Below are 21,701 nucleotides of genomic sequence, written 5' to 3' on the forward strand. Positions count from 1 at the left end.
TAGACATGGGAAATGTGGATATAAAGCCTTGCAAAACATTGAACTATTCAGCAAAGAAGGTACCTTGGGAATGATCTGGATGCCTGGTAATGTGGATGTGAGACAGAGAGCAAGAAAGAGAGCTATAGTAAAAACAAAAGAGAAAAATGATTATGAGCCTTCAGGTACTCATTGTACTAACAGATGTATGATTTTATGAACTAAAGACTGGCAGAAGATCTTCGTGTTCTTTGTCCTCTACCGTCTTGGCGTAAGGTATTGTTCTGGGGGCATGATAAGTTCATTTTAGTTCCCCAGGAATCCTAGTTGCTAGATAAGTTCTTTATTCAGATGTGCGGACAAGACTCCCTGGGAACCCCAGTAGCCACCTTTGTTCATGGTGTTCCCTATATCCATATTTGGATATTTGGTATTTGGAGCGACAAGTCCAGAAGCCAATCTCCCAGCCCTTGTACTGATCCTGGAAAATAGGGTCCTAGAGTAACTGGTTCTTCTCTCCATCTTTTTCTCTCCAGTTACATGCTGCTCCCTTTATCCTTGTGATCCAGAGTTATCATTTGTTCAAGCCTGGGTCCCTCCACAATCCATATTCCCTTTGCCTTCCTCTTCCTTTATACCCGCTGGAGCCTCACTCTTAGTAAAGTTCCCTTCGTTGGGGGTCTTTTCATCTCATGCTCAGAAGATTTTTATCTTCTGGTATGCATAGAAAGCAGACATTCTCTAGAAGACAATATTTCCTCCATCACCATCTCGAGCGTGGGTTGTTCCTTTCATGTGCTGTACAGCTCTGGGTCAGGAAGGGCTTGGTCTACTGCTTACTCCCTAATTACACCTCCAGACCCTCCTTCTACTACCATCAAATGAGATAATATTTGTAAAGTGCTTAGTACAGTGCGTGGCAAATAGTAGGCACTTAATAAGTGTTTGTTCCCTTTCCAAACCCCTTTTACCCAGTACTCTGAAACTTCTCCTTTGGGCTTCTTCTATTTCTCTAGTTTACCCTTGTTCTTATTACCTTTAGGTCACTCTTTTTTCCTTTCCATGGAGTTCAGTATCTGACTCATAGGCTTTCTCTCCACTCCTATCCCTACCTTTATGCCTGTAGGCATATGTATACATATACACACACACACACACACACACACACACACACACACACACACACATACATATATATACATATGCACATATATGTATGTGTGTGTATGTATATATGTGTATATGTATATATGTGTTTATGTATATTTGTGTTTATGTATATGTATATATTCTTATGGATATTCTGTTCTCCAAGTTTATCTAATTCAACTCTGAAGAATTCTATTTTTTCTCTTCCTTTGCTACTCACAGATTGGCTGTTCCTTAAATCTCACTGGGCAAGCAAGCCAGGAAGGAAACCAGCTCTTATTCAGTGTCTTATTACATGCTAGGCGAAAGCTGAAACCTGGAAAAGACCTCAGCTTAAAAATGCCGAGGTTTCCCCACTGCGTCTTTGGCCATCTCCTGTTGTCCTGACCTATGTCTTGCCATAAGACTCCAATAACTCTGGAGGAGAGATCAAGGCTGATGACTTTGCACAGCCCTGCCTCACTCAAATCCAATTCACTTGCAAGTCAAGACATCACCATCCTGATGCCACTGGTCCTCTGAGAATGAAGGGCAAACAACAACAATATGCCAGACATCATGGCAGGCCTCAGGGATACAGAGACAAAAGTGAAAGAGCCCCTTTCTTTAGTGCATATTAGTGCACTAAATGATGTGGGGCATCTGGGGGTATAATAAGTTCATTTCAGTCCTCCAGGAATCCTAGCTGCTAGATGATTTCTTTATCCATATGTATGGACAAGACTCCCTGGGGACCCCCAAGAAATATGATGAATATTAAATAATAATATATTATGAATCTCATGAAGTGGTGGCCCTATTCGAATTTATACCCCATGTTTCCATTTGGCTGAAGCCAATCATATTTAACAGAATCATGACTTTGAATGATGCAAATTCCAATTTATGGGACTACTTCCTGTGATTCATTGCTTGCATTAACCATGATGACCTAGTCTATATATCAAACTCATGAAAAGAAAGATGCAAACCACATGTAATTGGGAGGAAGGGAAGGCATTAGCAGATGCAGGGACCTGGAAAGGCCTCCTGGAGAAGGAAGTACTTGAGCTCACTTCCAAAGGGAAACCCTGTGTTCTGGGAGGTGAGGAGGGACATTGCCTGTAACCATAGCCCCTCCATGGGCTTGTGATCTGAGTCCCCTTTCTGATCCCAATCCTTTCCTTTCATCTTTCTCTATGTTTTACTCCTCCTAAACCTATTCTTTGTCCATACTGTGACCTCCAGTACCTCCAACCGTCTCTCTTCTCCCAGCTCAGTCCATGATTCTGGACTCGCTTTCCTTTCTTAAATCATGACCCTTTTGTTCTCTACTTAAATGGCATATGATACACCTTTTAAGCTCCTGCTCCTAGTCCTATTGCCAATTCTTCTTGCCCCTGATCTCCACTCACTCCCAAACCCCCTTTTAAGGCAAGATGGGATAGAGAGATAGCCTCAGAGTCAGGAAGACCTGTTTTCAAATCCCCTTTCTGATATACACTGCCTGTGTGACCCTGAGCAAGTCACTTGACTTCTCAAGCCCTCACACAGCTTTCTGAGAGTGTAAGACAAAAGCAGAGTAGATGACAAGCTATATTGGCAGAGGGGATTTCGCCACCAGAAGTTCTCTAAATAAATGAAGTCACAGATTGAGCCCCACAAAAATAATGCACACTCACATCACTCTCACCAACTGAGGGCATTAGTGGAGTTGGTCTGTCTCTAGACTTCTAGCTAGGTAATCTGTAGACTGAGAATGATTGACTTAAGTCAGTGGAATCATTCCCCAAGAGAATTATGACACTCATTTAGGGAGTTTATCCATTCCCGTAAACCTGGGGTGGGGAACTGGTGGTCTTGAGGCCACATATGTCCCTCTAGGGCCTCAAGTGCAGCCCTTTGACTGAATTTGATTCATTTGTTCTATGAAGTTTGGATTCAGTTAAAGGTCCCCACTTAAGGACCTAGAGGACCACATGTGGCCTCAAGGACACAGGTTCCCCATCCCTACCCTAGACTTTAAATTCAGAACCTAGAGGTGCCCTAGGGCAAGGCTAAAAAGCTAGATGCTTTTTGCAAATGTGCATTTTGAAGTGAACTAGTGTAGTTCAAGCTTTGATCACCACCTGGTGGCTATCACTAGTATGGCACCCTGCAGCAATCTTCAAAGAAGGGGCAGCTAGGTGGTGCAGCGGATACAGTACCAGGTCTGGAGTCAAAAAGGTCTAAGTTCAAATGTGACCTCAGACACATACTAACTGTATGATCCTGGGCAAGTCACCTAACCCCTATTTGCCTCAGTTCCTTATGTGTAAAATGGTGACACACTGGAGAAGGAAATAGTAAACTCCTCTAGTAACTTTGCCAACAAAATCTCATGGACAAGTCTATAAGGTCATGAAGAGTCAGACATGACTGAATGAATGAACAGCCAGCTTTCAAGTCACTCCTCTAATATAGCAATATTGTGTTTTTGGAACCCAAGAAATTTCGAATGTACACCAAGTATTACAACAAATTCGGGATTACCTTCCTCTCCCTCTCTCACTCCCCCTTCTCCTCCCGCACTCTGTCTTTCTGGGTTTTTTTTTTGTCTATCTCTTCTCTGTCTGTTTCTCCTCCCTCCCCCCTTCTCTCTCTCTCTGTCTCTCTCTCTCTCTGTCTCTGTCTCTCTCTCTCTCTCTCTCTCTCTCTCTCTCTGTCTCTCTCTCTCTCTGTCTCTGTCTCTGTCTCTCTCTCTCTCTCTCTCTCTCTCTCTCTCTCTCTCTCTTTTCTTTCTCCCTCTCCTTCCTATATCTCACAAACACATATGTGCCCTCAATCCATTTCTTCATCAAGCTTCCGGCTGGATGTCTCTACTTGGTATTCCATTGGCATCCTAAACTCAAAATATCTAAATTGGAACTGGAACTCTTTCCTTCTAAACCCATCTCTTATTCAAACTTTCCTACTTCTAGTGGGGTACTACTAACCTCCATTGTCAGGTCCTGTTGATTCTGCCTCCATAATATCTATCTCTTTTTTTTTTCTTCTTTTCTCCAACCATGAGCTCAACACTCTTATTCAAATTTACTCACATTCAACTCTTCATTTGGATTATTGTAATACACTTCTAATTGGCCTCCATGTTCTGAGTCTTTCCCTTCTTCAACTCATTCTCCCTATAACATCCAAAATAAATCCTCTTAAGGCTCAAGTCTGACCATTATTCCTCTAATCAAAAGCTTTCAGTGGCTCCCTATTGCCTCAAGGATAAAGCACAAACTCTTTGTGAAATATCAGATTTCCCACTATCTACCACCATCCTACCTTTTCAGCCCAATTTTGTTTTTTCTGTATTCCAGTCATATTGTACTAGTAGCTGATTTAGAACTCAATTCGATGCTATATTCACATGTGAAACACCCTTGGTTCCGGGAGACACCTAATGTTGCTTGCCCTAGAAAGGATTATTTCAGTTGCTGCAGAAGGCCATATCAATCCTAGCCACAAGGTGGCAATCAAAGCTTGAGCTATGTTCTCACAATTCAAACAATTTGCAAAAACCCACTCTGTCCAAGCCCTGCTCCCAGAATGTTTCATTTAAAGTCTAGGGGCATGCATTAATTCCATTAAAAAAAACAACTCAAAAGTTGCTTGCTCATCCATTTGAGTCAAGCATTTTCAGTAAGTCCTCAGCTGGCTTCACCTTGTGTCCATTGTGGTGACAATCAGCTTCAGCTCATGGATCCTGCCTATAAGAGAATTCAGTAGGTTGGCTTTGGAAGTGCCTTGAGGTGTCTACCAGGCAATTGGCTCCATGTCTCTTCCTGAAAAGAAGGAGATACACACACTCTTAATTCCTGTCCTCATATGCAGTACTTGAATACACATACTGATTCTACTTAGTTCCTATGACCTACTCATACACTCTGCCTCAGCTACAAATAGAGATCATACCCTTGATCTTGCAATCACCTGTAGATGTTTCACTTCCATGTTCATAAACTGTAATATAACTTTATCTGATCGTAATATTTTATCATTCCATCTTTATGCCTTACAACACATAACCCAACTCTGCATACTCATTATAATCTCCATTCTCTCTACTGGCCCCACTCTTAAATTCTTTCTTCAGCTATCGCTCCGGCACTGGTTACACTCTCTTCCCTTCCCTATCTTAACTCCTTGGGGAACCAGCTCAATTCACACTATCCTCAACTCTTAAATCCTGTGCCCCTTGTCTTATTGCTGACTGGCCAAATCCTAACCTTAGGTTATTCCTACAATCTTCCTCCTTCACTTCTATTATATGTTGCCCAATGGAGCTAGAAGAAATTCACAAAAATCACCAAAAAAAACACTACAAATTAAGTTCAACAAGCCAGTCCTTCTATACCTTCCTAATACATTTACTACCCCACTATCTACAATGGTTTTTCCAAACCTATTCATGACTCCTCAAGTCTCCTATGACACCTCTTCCCCTCATTGATCTCCACTGAGGTCCTCCCTTCATATCTTTCACAGAAAAGAATTGAGAGAGATCATTTCCTGTGAGCTCTGTCTTCTTCCTTCTTCCTCATCTCACTTACTGCACTGAGATATTTTACCCCACTATCTTTTCCTTTGTTGTTCATCCTTTGTTTTCAAAGAGGACCAATGGCATCATGGGATGATGGCTTGACATGCCCGTGAATTGGATTGAAGTGAGACAGAGTTACAGATGAAAAGGTGCCCTTTCTCCTTCATAAGGCCAGCCTCTATAGAGGGCGTTTGTTTCCCATCTCCTCCTGTTTGCTCTAGCAGGTTACCCCCACAATGTTCCTCTCTATCTCTGTCTCTCAACTTCTACCTCTCTTCATTTTTGTCTATCTCTATCTCAATCTGCTTTTCTTTCAGCTTTTCTCTGTCTATCTCTCTCTTCCACTCACTTTTTGCAGAGGCTTTTCCCCCAGCTCTTTGAATAGAGGCACTAGCCAAGCCCTGTGAAATAGAAGCATTGTGAATGTATGTGTAAGAGAGAGGGAGGGGGTGTATTTGATTACTGCATGTAGTAAGTGCTTAATACTGTTTTTTAAATTAAATTCCTCACATTTTCTTTACTTACATCTTTTTGGCCAATACTTGGAACTTGAATAGACCACTGGAAATCAGGTAATTACCACACTCTACATTTCTATTTCCATGTGCTACTTAACATTTTACAAAGCACTTTCTCATCCATTGTGTTCTTTGATCCTCACAATGAGCTGGTGGAGTTTTAAGGATGAGGAAACTGAGAAAGAGGAACAACTTTCGGCAATAAGGGGGTAACAGTCATGTCATATTTTACCCTAATGCATTGTGTTTGGATCTGGATGCCCCAGTTGAGCAAGGATACCGACAAGTTTGAAAGTGACCAGAGAGGTGGGCAACCAGAATGGTGAAGGATCTTGAATCTTTGTCAAATAAACCCTGATTGAAGAAAGTGGAGACATTTAGCTGGTGAAGAGAAATGGGGTTAATGGGGAGGAGTAAATGATACTTCTCCTTCAATATTTAGCGGGCTGTCCCATGGAAGAGTGATTAGATTGATTTTGGTGATTCCAGCAAACAAGACTAGAAACAATAGTCTGAGTTCAAAGCTGACCTCAGACACTCACCAGCTCTGTGACCTTGGACAAGTGACTTAATTTCTGTCTGCCTCAGTTTCCTCATCTACACCTATCACCCAGAGTTGTCATGAGTATCAAATAAGATAATATTTGTAAAGTGCTTTGCAAACCTTAAAGAGCTATATACGTGTTAGAATTACTTGGAACAGAATAATAATTAGGAATTATTTAAATTCTGAGATACTGTGCTTCTGGATAGTTTTGAGAAGTAGCAGAAACATCAGACTCAGGGGAAGAAGAGGAAGGGGGAAGGAGAAGATGCATTGTTCTCTGAGCATGTGATTTTTTTTTTAATCAAGGAACCTGGACACCATTGTCTCACTTCCAGGAGGTGAGAGCCTGAAGGGCTTTATCCTGGTGACTCTTTTGGTGGAGAAGGCAGCAGTGCCTGGGATTAAGGTACTTTCCCAACCATAACCTTATTCTATCTGTAGATGTCAGCCTGATAGCTTCTTTTAGTCCTAATCCCCTACATGTACAGTTTACCTTTCCAATATTTTCTGCCAGCTTCCAGCAGTTACTTTTAGCTACCCAGAGAACCAAGACCCAACTCCCTTGTGATTTTGCCTTCCATTGAAGTAAAGCACTTCAACTCAAGTAATGTCAGAGCTGGAAGGGACCTTAGAACACAGAATATTAGGGCTGGATGGGACCTTACAATGCAAGATGTTAGAAGAGAGAACACAGAATAGTAGAGCTGGAAGAGCTCTTTGAAATTAAATTAACCTTAATTTCACAAGAGAAGGAAACCTACAGAGTCTAGAGAACTCATAGTCCTAGCAGCATAGATCTAGAGCTCAAAGATGCTTCTAATTCCCTCATTTTACAAATGAGGAAACTGAGGCCTGGAGGGGTGAGATGCCTTGCAACAGGTCACTTAGTAAATGTCAGAGGTAGGATCACAGAATAAGTTAGTGGTATTTGGAACTAAACAATAGTTCAGGGGGAAACGTTTTGGGCTTCTTTGGAGGCTTTGATACTTAATATCTATTTGACTTTCAATAAATCACTTGGAATCTCTAAGCCTCAGTTTCTTGATCTACAAAATGGTGGGGTTGGATCAGTTTACCTGTAAGCTTTCTTCTATCTCTAAATGCATGCCCCATGAGCCTATGATTCTTTGTATCCAGTTACAAACCCACTGCCCCAATTCAAACTTAATTCATTTAATTCCATTTATGTTCAGCCAGGAGGGAGGCACATGAACACTTATCTTAATGCTACAAGGTGTCCTTACAAGACACAAGAAGCTAGTTTCATACTTGACTTTATTTTTATGAGTAATGATTTATCTCTTATTGGCCCTGCTGTATATTGCTTTCAATGACTAACTCTCTTTTGGGGAGTATGGTCCAGGGGTGTGCTGGAGCTAGCTTGAGCTGATTATTAAATGTTCAGTGTGAGCATTTGCATGTGAGAAAATACTACAAATCAAGGTGTGATTTATTGTTTTCTTGATTTTCTAGACTTAAGAAAGTGATAGTGAAAATGTTAATAATGAAGATCAAACTTAAAAATGTGTCATGGTTTTTCAGAGAGCTGATTGTTGAACTTTTGCCAGCACACCCTTGTGCATTAGCTATCCTGTCTCTTCATCTAGATTTTAGGCTCCTTGAGGGCAGAAACTATGTCTTATACTTTCTTGTATTCTCCATATGTGCTAGGATAATGCCTTCTATGTAGCAGGCACTCAAAAAGACTTTTGTCGACTGATAAGTAAAAATTGGATTTAGTTTAACTTGGAATAGGGATAGGGGGTAGTAAAATGAACACTAGGATTGACTTAAGATGATTTGAATGTAAGCTCTCTTTACTATTTCCGTGATTTGGAGTAATCATTCAATCTCTTGGTTGCTTTTATCAGTAAATTTAGGGTATTGATTAAATGAGCTCTAAGGTTCCTTCCAACTCTAAAATTGCTTCCCTTCTTCCTTCATTCCATGTTCTACATACAGTATTTCCCAGCTTCACTCTATTCCCTAAGCGTATTCTCTGCAGACACTAAACTCCCCTGGCCACTTTCCTCACAAACCCCCAGAGTACTTTGATGTAACATAATAACCACTCCTGTTTATATAGAACTTTAGGATAGACAGTGGCCCTGAGAGATAGGTAAAAACTTTTATGATTTTCACCACTTTACAGATGAGAAAACAGACTTAGAAATGTAAAGGTTTATCCTGCCATCTAGTGGTCAATGTGGGACCAGATTCTGGGTCTTCTGACAACTGAATGCTTGCTCTCCTAAATTTATTTCCAGTTTAGATTTAATGAAGCCTTGGCTGTTAGTGTTTTCTCCCAATATTATTTACTTTATTATTTTATTGATATGTACTTAAGTGTATTTCTGAGTGTGGTCTCCCCCATTAGGACATAAAACCCTTCAGGGTAGGGATTGTTTCACTTAACTCTTTCTATCTCCAGCATCTAATCCAGAACCTGCCTATAGCAGGGGCTTAATAGGTATTTGTCTATTGAATAACTTGACCATTCAGACTACTCAAGTTCTACTTGGCTAGGGACACAACTCTTTGTGATAACAATCACCATACATGTACTTATCGTGAAGTATTTTATAGTATTTGGTTAGATGGCATAGCCAGCTACTAGATTGAGAGCTTCATGAAGCTGGCATTTTGTTCAATCTTTGTATCCTCCCAGAGCCTAACACAGGGGTCTGAACCTAGTCTGAACCTATTTAATAGATGTTTGTTAAGGGTGAATGAGAGTGGAGTAGAGCCAAGTGGGCAGACAGTAGGAAGCAATATAGCTGAGCTCCAACCACAGAACTCCTCTAAACAGGTCTAGAAAATGCCTTGGCCAGAATCAGCAAATCCTTTGTTTGGCCCAGGTCAGCATAGAGAGATAGAAAGGAAGGTCTGCAAATACTGTGGACTGGATTGGGGCAAGAACACACTATATGTGAGCACCCCAGTGCTCAGTGAAAGGCTGTCCACCAAGGCAAGAGGAGGTTCCAAACCCATACTGGAGCACTGCCAGAACCATACTGGGGCACTGTGTTATGGACAAGTAGCAACTGGCAGCTTTGTCACTCTTTACTTAGTTCTGGATCACAGATCTACAGGAAACTGAGAGGGAGATCTGCACACAGGGGTGACTTTCCCCAGTAGGGAAGCTCTACACAGTATACAGAAAAAGGAGGACATTCAGAAGCCAGAAGCTTGGTTCAGCTGACAGGAGCAGAACAGGGTCTCAGTTCTAGCATCTAGCCAGACCTGCAGCAGAGGAATCACAGGGCAGGAATTTCAAACTGAAGTGGGGTCTACAGTTTTGTCACTGTGAACCAGCTGGCTAACTGGCTGAAAGGAGCTGAATCGAGTGGAGTTTACTCTTGCTTAGAACCCAACCATGGTCAGGAACTTGCAGAGTCCAGACCAGAGGGGCAGTGATCAGACTTTGCCCTCAATCAGACTACTTTGACAGCATTGAAAGCTTGCAGGTCCCCAGCCTATATAAGAATAACCTACCACTCAATATCCCAAGAAAGCAATGAGTTACTGTGTTGACAGGGATGTTCAACATACAAATATAGAAGAAAATGACTCCCAAGCATCCATAAGCAAAGCCTCAAAGAAAAACACAGCTTGGCTACAAATTCAACTACAAGTCTTGGAAGAGAATTCTTGGAACTATCTCTGGAAGCAAGGGTTAATTTTTTTTTTTAATGAATGAAAAATATGGAAGAAAAAATTGGAAAGGGAATCAGCAGCTTGGCATAATAAGTACAAAAATTTGCTTAAGCAACAAACTCCCTGAAAATTAGAATATAACACATAGAAGCCAATAATTCCACGAGACAACAAGAAATATTAAAACAAAGTCAAAAGACTAGAAAAATAGAAGAAAACATAAACTATCTCATAAAAACAAATGATCTGGAAAACAAATTGAGGGGAGAAAACTTAATCATTGAAGTATCTGAACGCCATGGCAAAAAAAAAAATAGCTTAAACCTTATATGTCAAGAAATCTTAAAAGAAAACTGCTCACATCTCTTCAAACCAGAGGTTAAAGTGGAAATAGAGAGAGGATACACCAATCTCCTTTTGTCCTTCGTATTTGAAGAAGACCATGACATCAGGGAGTTGATGTCATGACTTGCAATTGACTTTGGTTTGAGCGAAGGAGGGCTGTGCAAGGCCACCAGCCTCACTTTCTTCTCCAGAGCCATCTGGGTCTAGTTGTGACTAGAGATGGCCCCAGATGCAGTGGGAGACGTTGGCCTTTTTAAGCTAAGGTCTTGAGAGACATATTAACTCTCAGCAAAAACAGAACAAAACAACCCCCCCCCAAAACAAAACAAAACAAAACAAAACTACAAGATATATGAAAATGTTTATAGCTCTTTTGAGGTAGCAAAGAATGAGAATCTGAAGGAGTGCTTATCAATTAGGGAATAGAAGGACAAGTTATAGTATATAAATGTGATCAAATACTATTATGATGTAAGAAATGATGAAGGGATAGCTTCAGAGAAAACTTGGAAGATTTATATGAACTGATTCAGAGTGAAGTGAACAAAACCAGGACAACAATTTATGCAATGACAACAATTTGGTAAAGGCAAATGACTTTGAAAGAACCTAGGAAGTCTTATCAGTATGATGACCAAACAGCATTCCAGAGGACTAGTGATAAAACATATTGATAGAGGCAGAGTTAGAGTGCTGAATGAGACAAATATGCATATTTAAACAGACATATACACACATATACATGCACATATCTATGTATGTACCTATACATATGACATAGGACATGGCCAATGTGGACATTTATTTTGATAGACTATATCTTTTTGTAACAGAATTTCTTTTTCTTTAGTTCTGAAGCTGGGGGGATCGAATGAGATTTCAGGTAGGAGGGTAAGAAAGCAGAGTTTTGCTGATTTAAAAAAAATACACAATTTTTAAAAAGTTGAATGACAGTGACAGGTTGTAGCCCTAATCCAATTCAACAAGTATATACTGAGTACCTGCTTTGCACCATGACCAACTCTGTCATGTATATAAAGTTTAAGACAAGGTCTCTGGTCTCAGGAAGCTTACCAGAAAGACAAGGATGCTGAAATGGGTATCATGAGACTGAGTTCTGACCCTCATGCATTAACAGTTCATCTTTGGGCAAATTGAGGAAACTTTATCTGCCACTCATGATAATCAACTGCTCTGTACTTTCTAATCTTAGAGATTTACCTAAGGCATTTAAAAGTTAAGTGACTGGACCAGAGTCACACAGCCAATAATACTGATATGCAGGAAGTAAGGCTGAAACCTAGGTCATCCTTTCTCTGAGGCCAGCTCTCTAGCTATCATGATATGCTACTTCTTTGGACTGGATATTAGCCTAAAAGTCATTGAAAATGCCATTATATGGAGGAGTGATTAGATTTATGCTGCCTGGCACCAGAGGATTGGGAGAGGGACAATGAGAGAAAGTTTCAGAGAGACAAATTTTCTCTTTATACAAGGAAATGATGCCCTAACAATCAGAGCTATCCCAATAGTAGAATAGGTTCAGGAGATTCTTTTTCCCTGGAGGTCCTTAAACCAAGGCTGGATGGTCACTTATTGGTGACATTGTAAAGGGAGAAATATTCAGGTATAGATTAAGCTAGATGAACTCAGAGGCTCCATTCAGATCTGATTCCCTGATCCTAGACAGTGTTTGTAAGGACTTTGTAATAAGTGTGAGTGACATCCCTCCTCCCTTCCAAAACACCCTGAAATAGTTAAAGAATAAAACAAAGCACATGAAAGGGAAGGATAACAGTCAGTGGCATATTAGAAAACCTCTGGATTTGAAAGTAAAAGAATCAGCATCTGAAGCATGTATTCCCTGTGCAACCCTGAATAAATCATGACCCGTCTCTGAGCCTAAGTTTTCTTATCAGTAAAACAAGAGAGGTTGGATTAAATAGATATTCCCAAGGGCTCCTTTGAGCTATGATGTTGGAAAATGACTGAGTGTCAGAATTAATGGTATTTAAATATCTTATGGCTTTTATATAGGTCACTCATTTATTTCTTCCCATATCAGACTTGTACAAATCCAAAGTTCTGCTTATAATTCCATTCCAATTAGTTTTTTTTTTTACCCTGACTGAAGCCTCCCTAGCAAGAAGTTGGCATTGAAAACAGAATTAGGTCATTCTATACTGACTTACTTTCCCCCTTTTATAAGAATTTGGATCTATAACTATGTCTACTTTCCCTTGTCCTTGTCAGGGCAGCTGCAGACCTTAGGGCACCTTAGGACTCTACCCTGTGCCCAGCAAATTCAAATATATATACACATATACATATATACAAATAACATACACGTATGTATACGTGCAAATGTATAGATGTACATACACAAGTATATGTATGGACATACACAGACACATATATAAACGTGCTACATATATAGATGCATATATACTACACATAGCATACATTTGTATACGTATGCCTACATGTGCACTATGTACATATAAATGATTGACAATCACCTGTAAACACTTAATGTAATTTTCCTCTTCCTACAAGTCCCATATTCTCCATAAGGTACTCCGTTACAATCAGAATATTGTCTTACGGTTTAGACTGCCTTGGAAAGGAAAATAAAACTGGATTATAAAGAAGAGATTCTAACCCTCCTTCCCACCCTGGCCAACTTTTCATTGAATTTCACTATTATCCAAGGGGACTCAGAGACTCTCAGCTTTATGCTACTGTTCTAAGGTGGTGGGTCTGGAAGGGAAATGAGCTTTGGACTGCTGGAGAGGCAATCCCTTTCCCATTTATACTTATACTGTCCTAATAAAGCATGGGAATAATAAAGAGGAAAGGCCAAGAACAGGATCAGAGTTCTAGAGTGGGAAGAGGCCATTTGTTTCAACCCCCTTATTTTACAGCTGAGGAAACAGAAGCATAAGAGCATAGAAGCCTAAGAAATTTGCAAGATGTCATACAGGTAGCAATTATCAGAGGTAGGATTTGAACTCAGGTCCTCTCACTCCAGAGCCAGTATTCTGTATGCCATCCTGCCTTACTTCCTTCTTTTATGCCCCTACTTTGTGCATCAATTCCTTGTTGCTCTTTTTGGGATGAAGCCACATGCAAGATCCTCTTATTCCCAAGAAGCTGATGCTGCTCAAGAATTACAAAATCTATAAAGCAGTTTTGGCAAGACAGTATGCTAAGCACTGGGTAAATGCAGAGTGGCCCCCTCTTGTAGGAGACGGCACTATAGTTAGCATAGGCACCTTGCGTTCTATTTAAAATGGTGGGGGCATGCTGCAATTGCAAGTTTCTCATTTATGTATCCTCAGAGGAGGGCCCTGATGCACCAGAAGATGGTGCTATGGAGCACAGAGTACTTAACTACAAAGTTCATAATGGCAGGTTTAAGCTTTTATACTAGACAGGGTTTCTGGTAGAGGACACAGCTGCCAATATTGACAGAGAAGAGCTAAGAAAGGGGAACCTCACATCCAAGAGATTGGCAATTCCTGAACTCCAGCCTTTTGGCTGAAGGAGAAAGAGTTTCCTGGAGGGTGTCGGATCTCTGGAGAGTTTGGACCCAGCCTTCTAAAAAGTGAAGAGATAATGCCGCCCCCAGTGCCAAATTTTTAGAGAGAAGATGCTCATGTACATCTTTCCCACCTCCCCACGTTGACTTCCTGCAATTATGCAACTAGGAAGTGCTAGATCTGAGAGTGGAATTTAGGCCTTCTGATTCAAATTCATGCTGCCTCTCAAAAACACCCTCAACATAAATGGGCTACCAGTGGGCTTGCAGGGATGCCTTGATGCAGATACAGGGTGAATCTCACTACCTAAGCAGGATACAAGGCAGAGAATCAGACAGAAGGGATTCTATGGGGGCTCCTAGCAACTTTACCCCAAACCCTCAAGATGTGTCCTTTACCACCATCTGCCCCTCAGGCACTGGCTCAGGCCATAAATGCAGTCCTCCAGCCTAGTGATGATGATCTACTCCAAGCCTTGAAGCAGCTGAAGACGTCCATTGCTGAGATGACCAAAGCCTTGAGACAGATGCATGGTATGTGCATGCTCCATTTTGAGATCACTCAAGATCCCAGATTTTGTCCAGTAAAAACGATTACTTAAAAAAAATATTAAGGATAGATAATGGAGTCAGGCCTCAGCAAAATAATGAGGCAAGTGAAATGTGGCCTTGGCTTATGAGTATTTCCCTCCCCCCATCCTCATATTGAATGTGTCTCTCCTGGGTCCTGTTTCCAAAAACCTTATTTATATCATACAAACAACCACTATTTCTATAGCATTTCAAGGTATAGAAACATTTTCCTTACAAAAATCACATCACATGGGATTAAAGATAAGGAAACTGAGTCTCAGAGAAGTTAAACAACTAGCCAAGTGTCAATGACAGGATTTGAACCCAGGTCTCCTGACCTCAGTACCCATTATATTCATACCATACTACCCAATATCCATTGGTTGTTATAACCATAATTCTCCCCAAAGGAGTAAGATGAGAATGGAGAGGGAGGTATCATTCTTCCCATGGGATATTTACATTTTAATAGGAGACATTTAAACCTCGAAGATATTCTGTATTGGAGAAAAGTATGATACTAATAGTATGATTCCAAGCATCCTGATAGGCACTGAGCTTGGATGCAATACTCTCTCTCAAGTCATTTTAGGGAGCTGCCTATTCTGTTTACTAATACAGTTCGTTTTGGAAAAGAGGAGAACCTTGGAAATACACCTGATATCTACTGTAACAAAGACATGTATTGAAGGTGGGAATGGAGAAAGGATTAGATCTTAGAAAAGGGAAAAGATTGTTTTTTCCTCAAAGGAAGTTTTCCAAAACAATGCTTCTCCTAGGGGCTAAGAGCGTCTGGAAAAAGAGATTGTGTGAAGGAAGAAGGATGGATGGAGCATTTTCCAAAGTCATGCCCCTCTTTTCATCTTGCATTTCTGTCCCAATGCTAGGAAATGGATGTTTTACCTTGAATAATTAACCAATGAAGAACAGAGAGAACCTCTGTGTTATTTAATCCATTTTGCAATCCTTATTTCACTTTGCTTCTCCCAATAAGTCTTTCGTTTTGTGACACTTTTTGACATCAATAACAATTCACCTTTGGTTTTGTATCTCTAGAGCCTAGCACAATGCCCAGTATATAGGAAGTGCTTAATAAATGTTTGCCAATTGATTCACATTCCTATAGCACTTTAAGATTTATATAAGTGATTTGCTCTCTATAACCTTCTGGGATAGGAAGTATACATTTTCTTATCTGCATTTCATATGAGAGCAATGGGGTTCAGAAGGAAGCTAAATGTCTTGCCCGAGGCCATATGGAAGAAAATAGGTGTCCTGACTCAAAATCTAGGGCTCTTTCCACTCATATATGACATACTACATTGAGTGCACATGTGGCTGATAAATATTATTGCCCAAAGATGCTCATGCCTTGAGTGATTGGCTTTGCTCAGAGTTCCCTCCCTTCAGCATTACAAATTCCAAAATGACACAGGTTCCTTTTATTTCAGCAGGAACAATTAGTTCTTCCTTGTTGGTCAGAATTAAGTCAAATAGCATTATTTTATCTACTGCCTGAACCATGAAGTTGTCAAGAATTTTTCAGAGGTTCTGCTTTTACTATTAAAGTACCTGCTTTTAGTAGAATGATACTCCTATCTCCTAGCACAGTTACTTGCACATAGTAGGTATTTTAAAATATCCCTTGAACTGAATTAAATTTGTTGCTTAATTTGATGTTGGCGTTAATGCTGTTTAATTAAAATTAAATTTAGACATTAAAAATGCCGAAATGTTTGATATGTCCCTTAGAACAAGTACATTTTACCTTCTTGTCAGCTTTATGGTCTCTTTTAGGGAAGCATCATCCATAACCTCCATCTGACTGAGCTATCTGTGATAGAATTCTCATTGTTTTATCACTTTTGCTTCTGTCTTCTTTTATCCTCATCATTCAATTGTGCTGGGCTCAGGACTGTAGATTTCCAGATGGGCATACATCTAACTGTGATAACTCTTACTTTTTCTATTAGCTCTGTTTCTTTCAAACATTATATACTCCTCTCCACTGCCTTGCTTCAGTCATGTATCCTACCATACTGAGTCAGTTACATCTATGAGATGGCATTTGCCACCTTATATTAATATTTCAAGGTAACATTACTTGTTACCTAAATTCTATGCCTCAGACTGTTTCTGAACTCTTAAGTTATCTACACCTGCAAATTATTGGCTACTTCTTTCACCATGATACAGCTTGCTAGCTGTATTACATGTATTGGTCTCTGTATCATCAGGTTTCAGTGTTTTCTGGGTTTTTTTCTCTTAATTTCAAACTTCAATGTAAATCCTTCCTGATGAGTTTGCTAAATTTCCTGCTAAACATTTTCTTCATAGTAATAGTAATGACAACATTACTTATCAGGAACTTATCTCTGGAGGTAAGTTGGGAGTACATTCCAAGCAAAAGCATGAATGGGAGATGGAGTTTCATGCATGAAAAGGAGCAATAAGACCATTTTGGTGAAAGTGTAAAATGTGGTATTTCCAACAATAAGTTTGAAAAAGGGAAGTTGAGGCCAGGCTGTGAAGGACTTTAAAAGCTAAACAAACTGAATTGCTTATATTTTCTCCTACAGGCAACAGGGAACCACTGTAGTTTTTTTGTTTGTTTTGTTTTGTTTTGTTTTATTAGGAAAATGAGTAGAGATCTAGTCCAATGCCCTGATTTATGATTTAGGAAACTGAGTCCAGGTTGCAATCTTCATCAAAGGAGGTCATTCCTGAATGAATGAGATCATAGATCCATTTGAGTATCCTTATTTATCAAATGAAGAAAGTGAGGTTCAGGCAAGTTAAGTGATCAAACAGCTAGTGTCTGAGACAGAAACGGAACCCAGGTCTTTCTGACTCTAAATCCAGAATGCTATCCAATTCATTATGGCGCCTCACAGAGGAAATCTAACCTAGAATACTTCTCCAATGATTTTAAAGGTGTGGGTAAAAAATTGAGAGATCTAGGATCCCAGTGACATTTGAATTTCTTTCTAGCTGAAATTTTTGATTTGAAGAAAGAAGGATATGGGAAATGATATCCAGGGCCCACATTCTTCATAGCCAACAAGAGAAAAAAATCCTGGTAGCACAAATGTTTGGCCTTAGATCATGCCCAACATGGAGCTCAAAGGAGCTCTAGTGTAATGGAAAGAGGATTGGATTTGCAGTCTGAAGTTGGGGTTCTTGGGGCCTCAGTTTCCTACATGGCAAAATCAGGGAATTGGACCAGAGCTCTAGTCACCCCCCTACTGGAGAAGTTGTGACTTTCCCCATTGTCACACAGCTAACAAATGGCAGAGGGAGGAGTCAAACTCAGATCTTCTGACTCCAAGTTCATGGCTTTGTCCACCATGGCTTACAAATAATAAAAGTATGTATATAACTCTTCAAGGTTTTCCAAACACTTTGCAAGTATTATTTCACTTAATCCTCACAATAGTCCTGCGAGGTAGATCCTATTATTATCCTTATTTTATAGTTGAAGAAACTGAGGATGAGAAATCTCTGTACCTGCCCTGGGTCACACAGCTAATAAGTATCTGAGACTGGATTTGAACTCAGGTCTTTCCGACTCTAAACCAAACACTCTATTCATTATGCCACAAATAGGGTAACACAGTGGATCATCGCTAAATACTATTTTGGCCAAAAACTATTACACAGGAAGCACACTGAAACCACACATTTGAGGATGGTTTATTTTTTTGCATCCCATATATTCTTACCAGGGGGCAGCTAGGTGGAGCAGTGGATAGAGCACTGGCCCTGAAGTCAAGAGGACCTGAGTTCAAATCCAGCCTAAGACCAAACACTTGACACTTACTAGCTGTGTGACCCTGGGCAAGTCACTTAACCCCAACTGCCTAAAAAAAAAAACACATAATCTTACCAGTGCTTCAGAGGATCTACCTAATTTGTCTGTTTGACTTACTCTGTGGGGCTGTATTTTAATTAAGAATGCCACTGATTTGTCAAAGAAACAAATGTTGCACTCCTCTATAACTTTTGAGAGGAAGTCTTGTGGCTCAGTGGATAGAGTACTGGGCCTGAAGTCAGGAAGAGTTCAAATTCTGCCTCAGACACTTACTAGCCATGTGGCCTTGGGTAAGTCACTTAACCTTATTTGCTTCAGTTTCCTTATCTATAAAATGAGCTGGAGAAGGAAATGGCAAACCACTCCAGTATCTTTGCCAAGAAAATGTCAGAAGGGGTCATGAAGAGTCAGACATGGATGGAAAATGATTGAACAACAACAAAATGCCCTTCCTCTTTGCCCAAGCTTTCCCTGTGCTCTAGATTTCTTTCAGATTAATTTTGTTTCCTTCTCCAAATTGAACCAATCAGCCACCATTCTCCCTATTAATCGCTACTTTGCACAAAGCAAGTTGTAATCCTTTCCCATGTCTTCACTGGTCTAGTGCAGGGGTGGGGAACCGGTGGCCTCGAGGCGACATATGGCCCTCTAGGTCCTCAAGTGCGGCCCTTTGACTGAATCCAAACTTCATAGAACACTATACGTGTGACTACATGTTTGGTCAGTCTCTTAAGGTCTCTGAGCAGAGTGTAGTGTTGAACCTGGAGATAAAAGAGATCTGAGTTTGAATTCCTCTTTTAACACTAGCTGTGTGACCTTTGACAAGTCTCTCAACAACTCTGAGCCTCATTCTCCTCATAGGTAACACAAGGATAATAATAAGTGCAGTACAAGTTAGCGGGGCTGCTTAGAGGAACACATGAAAGAATGTATGAAAAGCAATTTGCAAACCTGAAAATGCTGTGCAAATGTCAGTTATTATTATTATTCACTTATAAAATGGTGATAATATTATTTGCAAAGGGCAAATATGAAGAATGGGCTCCCCTTAGGAAGAACAGGCTTTATGAACTATAAGGTGCTAAATAAATACAGACCATTATCGCTTTCTTTAAAACATCGCTAGGCAGAAACCCTAGTTCTTGGCATTACCTGATTCTCGTAATCTTCTTTAAATGTATCAAGTTAAGCATATGTAGATCTGTTTAACGTCACAGAAAATTTGGTAATTATTCTTTGCTCCAAACAAGTCATTCATTTTTACACTGACGTAAAAAAAATCCTACCTTCTATTCACTTTAGCTGTTCACGGGGAGGGAAAGTCAGGATACTTGATTGTTCTACAGTCACACTCCATGGAAAGGGCAAATTATATGGCATTAGGTGATGAGTGCTATAGGAGACTGGAGAAGAGACATGAAGAATGAAGACAGGGGAAGGAAACAGGATGTTGGCTGAACTTGAAGGAGGAGTCAGCTTTGAATAAGCACAGAAGGAAGAAAAGAGCTTTCTAGGTGAGGCAAAAAATATGAGCAATGCCACAGAGGTAGAATTGGCCATCGTGGTTGTGTGTGAGTGTGAGTGTGTGTGTGTGTGTGTGTGTGTGTGTGTGTGTGTGCCCACACCTGTGTTTGAGAGACAGAACGACAGACAGACAAGCCTCTTGAGAGAAGAAGGCTCACGACAGGAAGCAGTGGGCAATAAGGGTGGCTAGGAAATATGAGATTATAAAAGGGGAGATTTATAAATATGGGCTAAATATGAAATGTGAGATTATAAAAGAGGAGATTATAAGAGACCTGGAAATCAGGCAAAAGAGTTCAGGTTTGATGTAATATGAAGAAGGCTAGAAACGAATGCAAAGAGAGAGAACTGAGCCTTTGTTTTCTCATCCGAAAAATGAGGAGGTTGAACTGCATGGCCTCTGAGGTCCTGTTCAGCAAGGTGCCTATGATTCTGTGACTTAGCGAGTTTCTGAGCTGAGCAGTGATGCTATGAGACTGCAGCTTAAGGAAAATTAGGCTGGCAGTACAACATAGGACATTTTGGATCAAGCAGAGATTAGAATCATGGAGGGCAGTTGTGGCCACAATGTTAGCCATTTAGATAGGCAGCTAGGTGGCCCAGTGAATAGAGTACTAGGTCTGGAGTCAAAAAGACATGAGGTCAAATCTAACCTGAGATGCTTCCTAGCTGGGTGATCCTGGGCAAGTCACTTAACCTCTTTCCCCCTCAATTTCCTCAAATGTAAAATGAGCTTAGCAATAACACCTACCTCCTAGAATTGTTGTGAAGATATAATGAGAAAGTGTTTATAAAATGCTTAGCACAGTATCTGCACTATATAAGAGCTAGCTATTATTATCTTTATTATGAGATGATAGGGATCTCAGAAATGAGCCAAGTCCACCTACCCCACCCCAACCCCTCATTTTATAGATGAGACCCAGACATCTAGAGTCTTGTCCAAAGTCATGAAGACAGTAATGGGTAGAGCTAGCCCTTGCACCCAGGTCCTCCTAACGCCAAATCTAGTATTCTTTGTACTATATTACATTGTCCATGGGTGTCCATATAGTGGTGATGCTGGAAATTTCAAAGGGATGAGTGAGAGAGCCAGTCTGAATGAGAATTAGTAACTCCTAGATGTAAGGTAAGTGGGAGAGGGAGAATCAGGAGTCAAGGAGAACTCAATCATATTGACTTGTAAAAGGCAGGAGATCGCACGATCATAGCATACGAGGCTAGAGCTCAGGGGGCAGGAAGATTTGGGTGCCGTCAGCCTGGGAGAAGAACATCTCCCTCCAAAACTTTGTCCATTCATGGTAATAATAAAGATTGTAGAGCTTTCCAGACCATGAATATCATGAACTGTAAGATTATGCCCTGAAAACACTGAAGGTTGGGGTGGGCTTGTGGGTGTAGAGTTTGGCCCAAAGCAGGTATTGTCTGAATTTTGCTTTGATTAAAGGAAACTCCCTGCTACAAAGCAAATATTTAAGCAATAATAATTTTTACAAAGCAAATTTCCT

At 40.4% G+C, this 21,701-nt stretch overlaps 1 protein-coding gene across 1 annotated transcript in view; it reads left to right on the forward strand.

The window, feature by feature from the left end:
- IDO2 (indoleamine 2,3-dioxygenase 2) overlaps window positions 1–21,701 on the forward strand; it is a 91,675-nt gene that overhangs the window by 53,088 nt on the left and 16,886 nt on the right. Inside the window, exons 5-7 of the mRNA XM_020979698.2 lie at window positions 6,235–6,249; window positions 7,049–7,148; window positions 14,702–14,819. Coding sequence (XP_020835357.1) covers window positions 6,235–6,249; window positions 7,049–7,148; window positions 14,702–14,819 — 233 coding nt within the window. The remainder of the gene's footprint in view (window positions 1–6,234; window positions 6,250–7,048; window positions 7,149–14,701; window positions 14,820–21,701) is intronic.

Source organism: Phascolarctos cinereus, unplaced genomic scaffold (genome assembly GCF_003287225.1).
Source record: "Phascolarctos cinereus isolate Bilbo 61053 unplaced genomic scaffold, phaCin_HiC Scaffold_2;HRSCAF=192, whole genome shotgun sequence".
Classification (NCBI taxonomy): Eukaryota; Metazoa; Chordata; class Mammalia; order Diprotodontia; family Phascolarctidae; genus Phascolarctos; species Phascolarctos cinereus.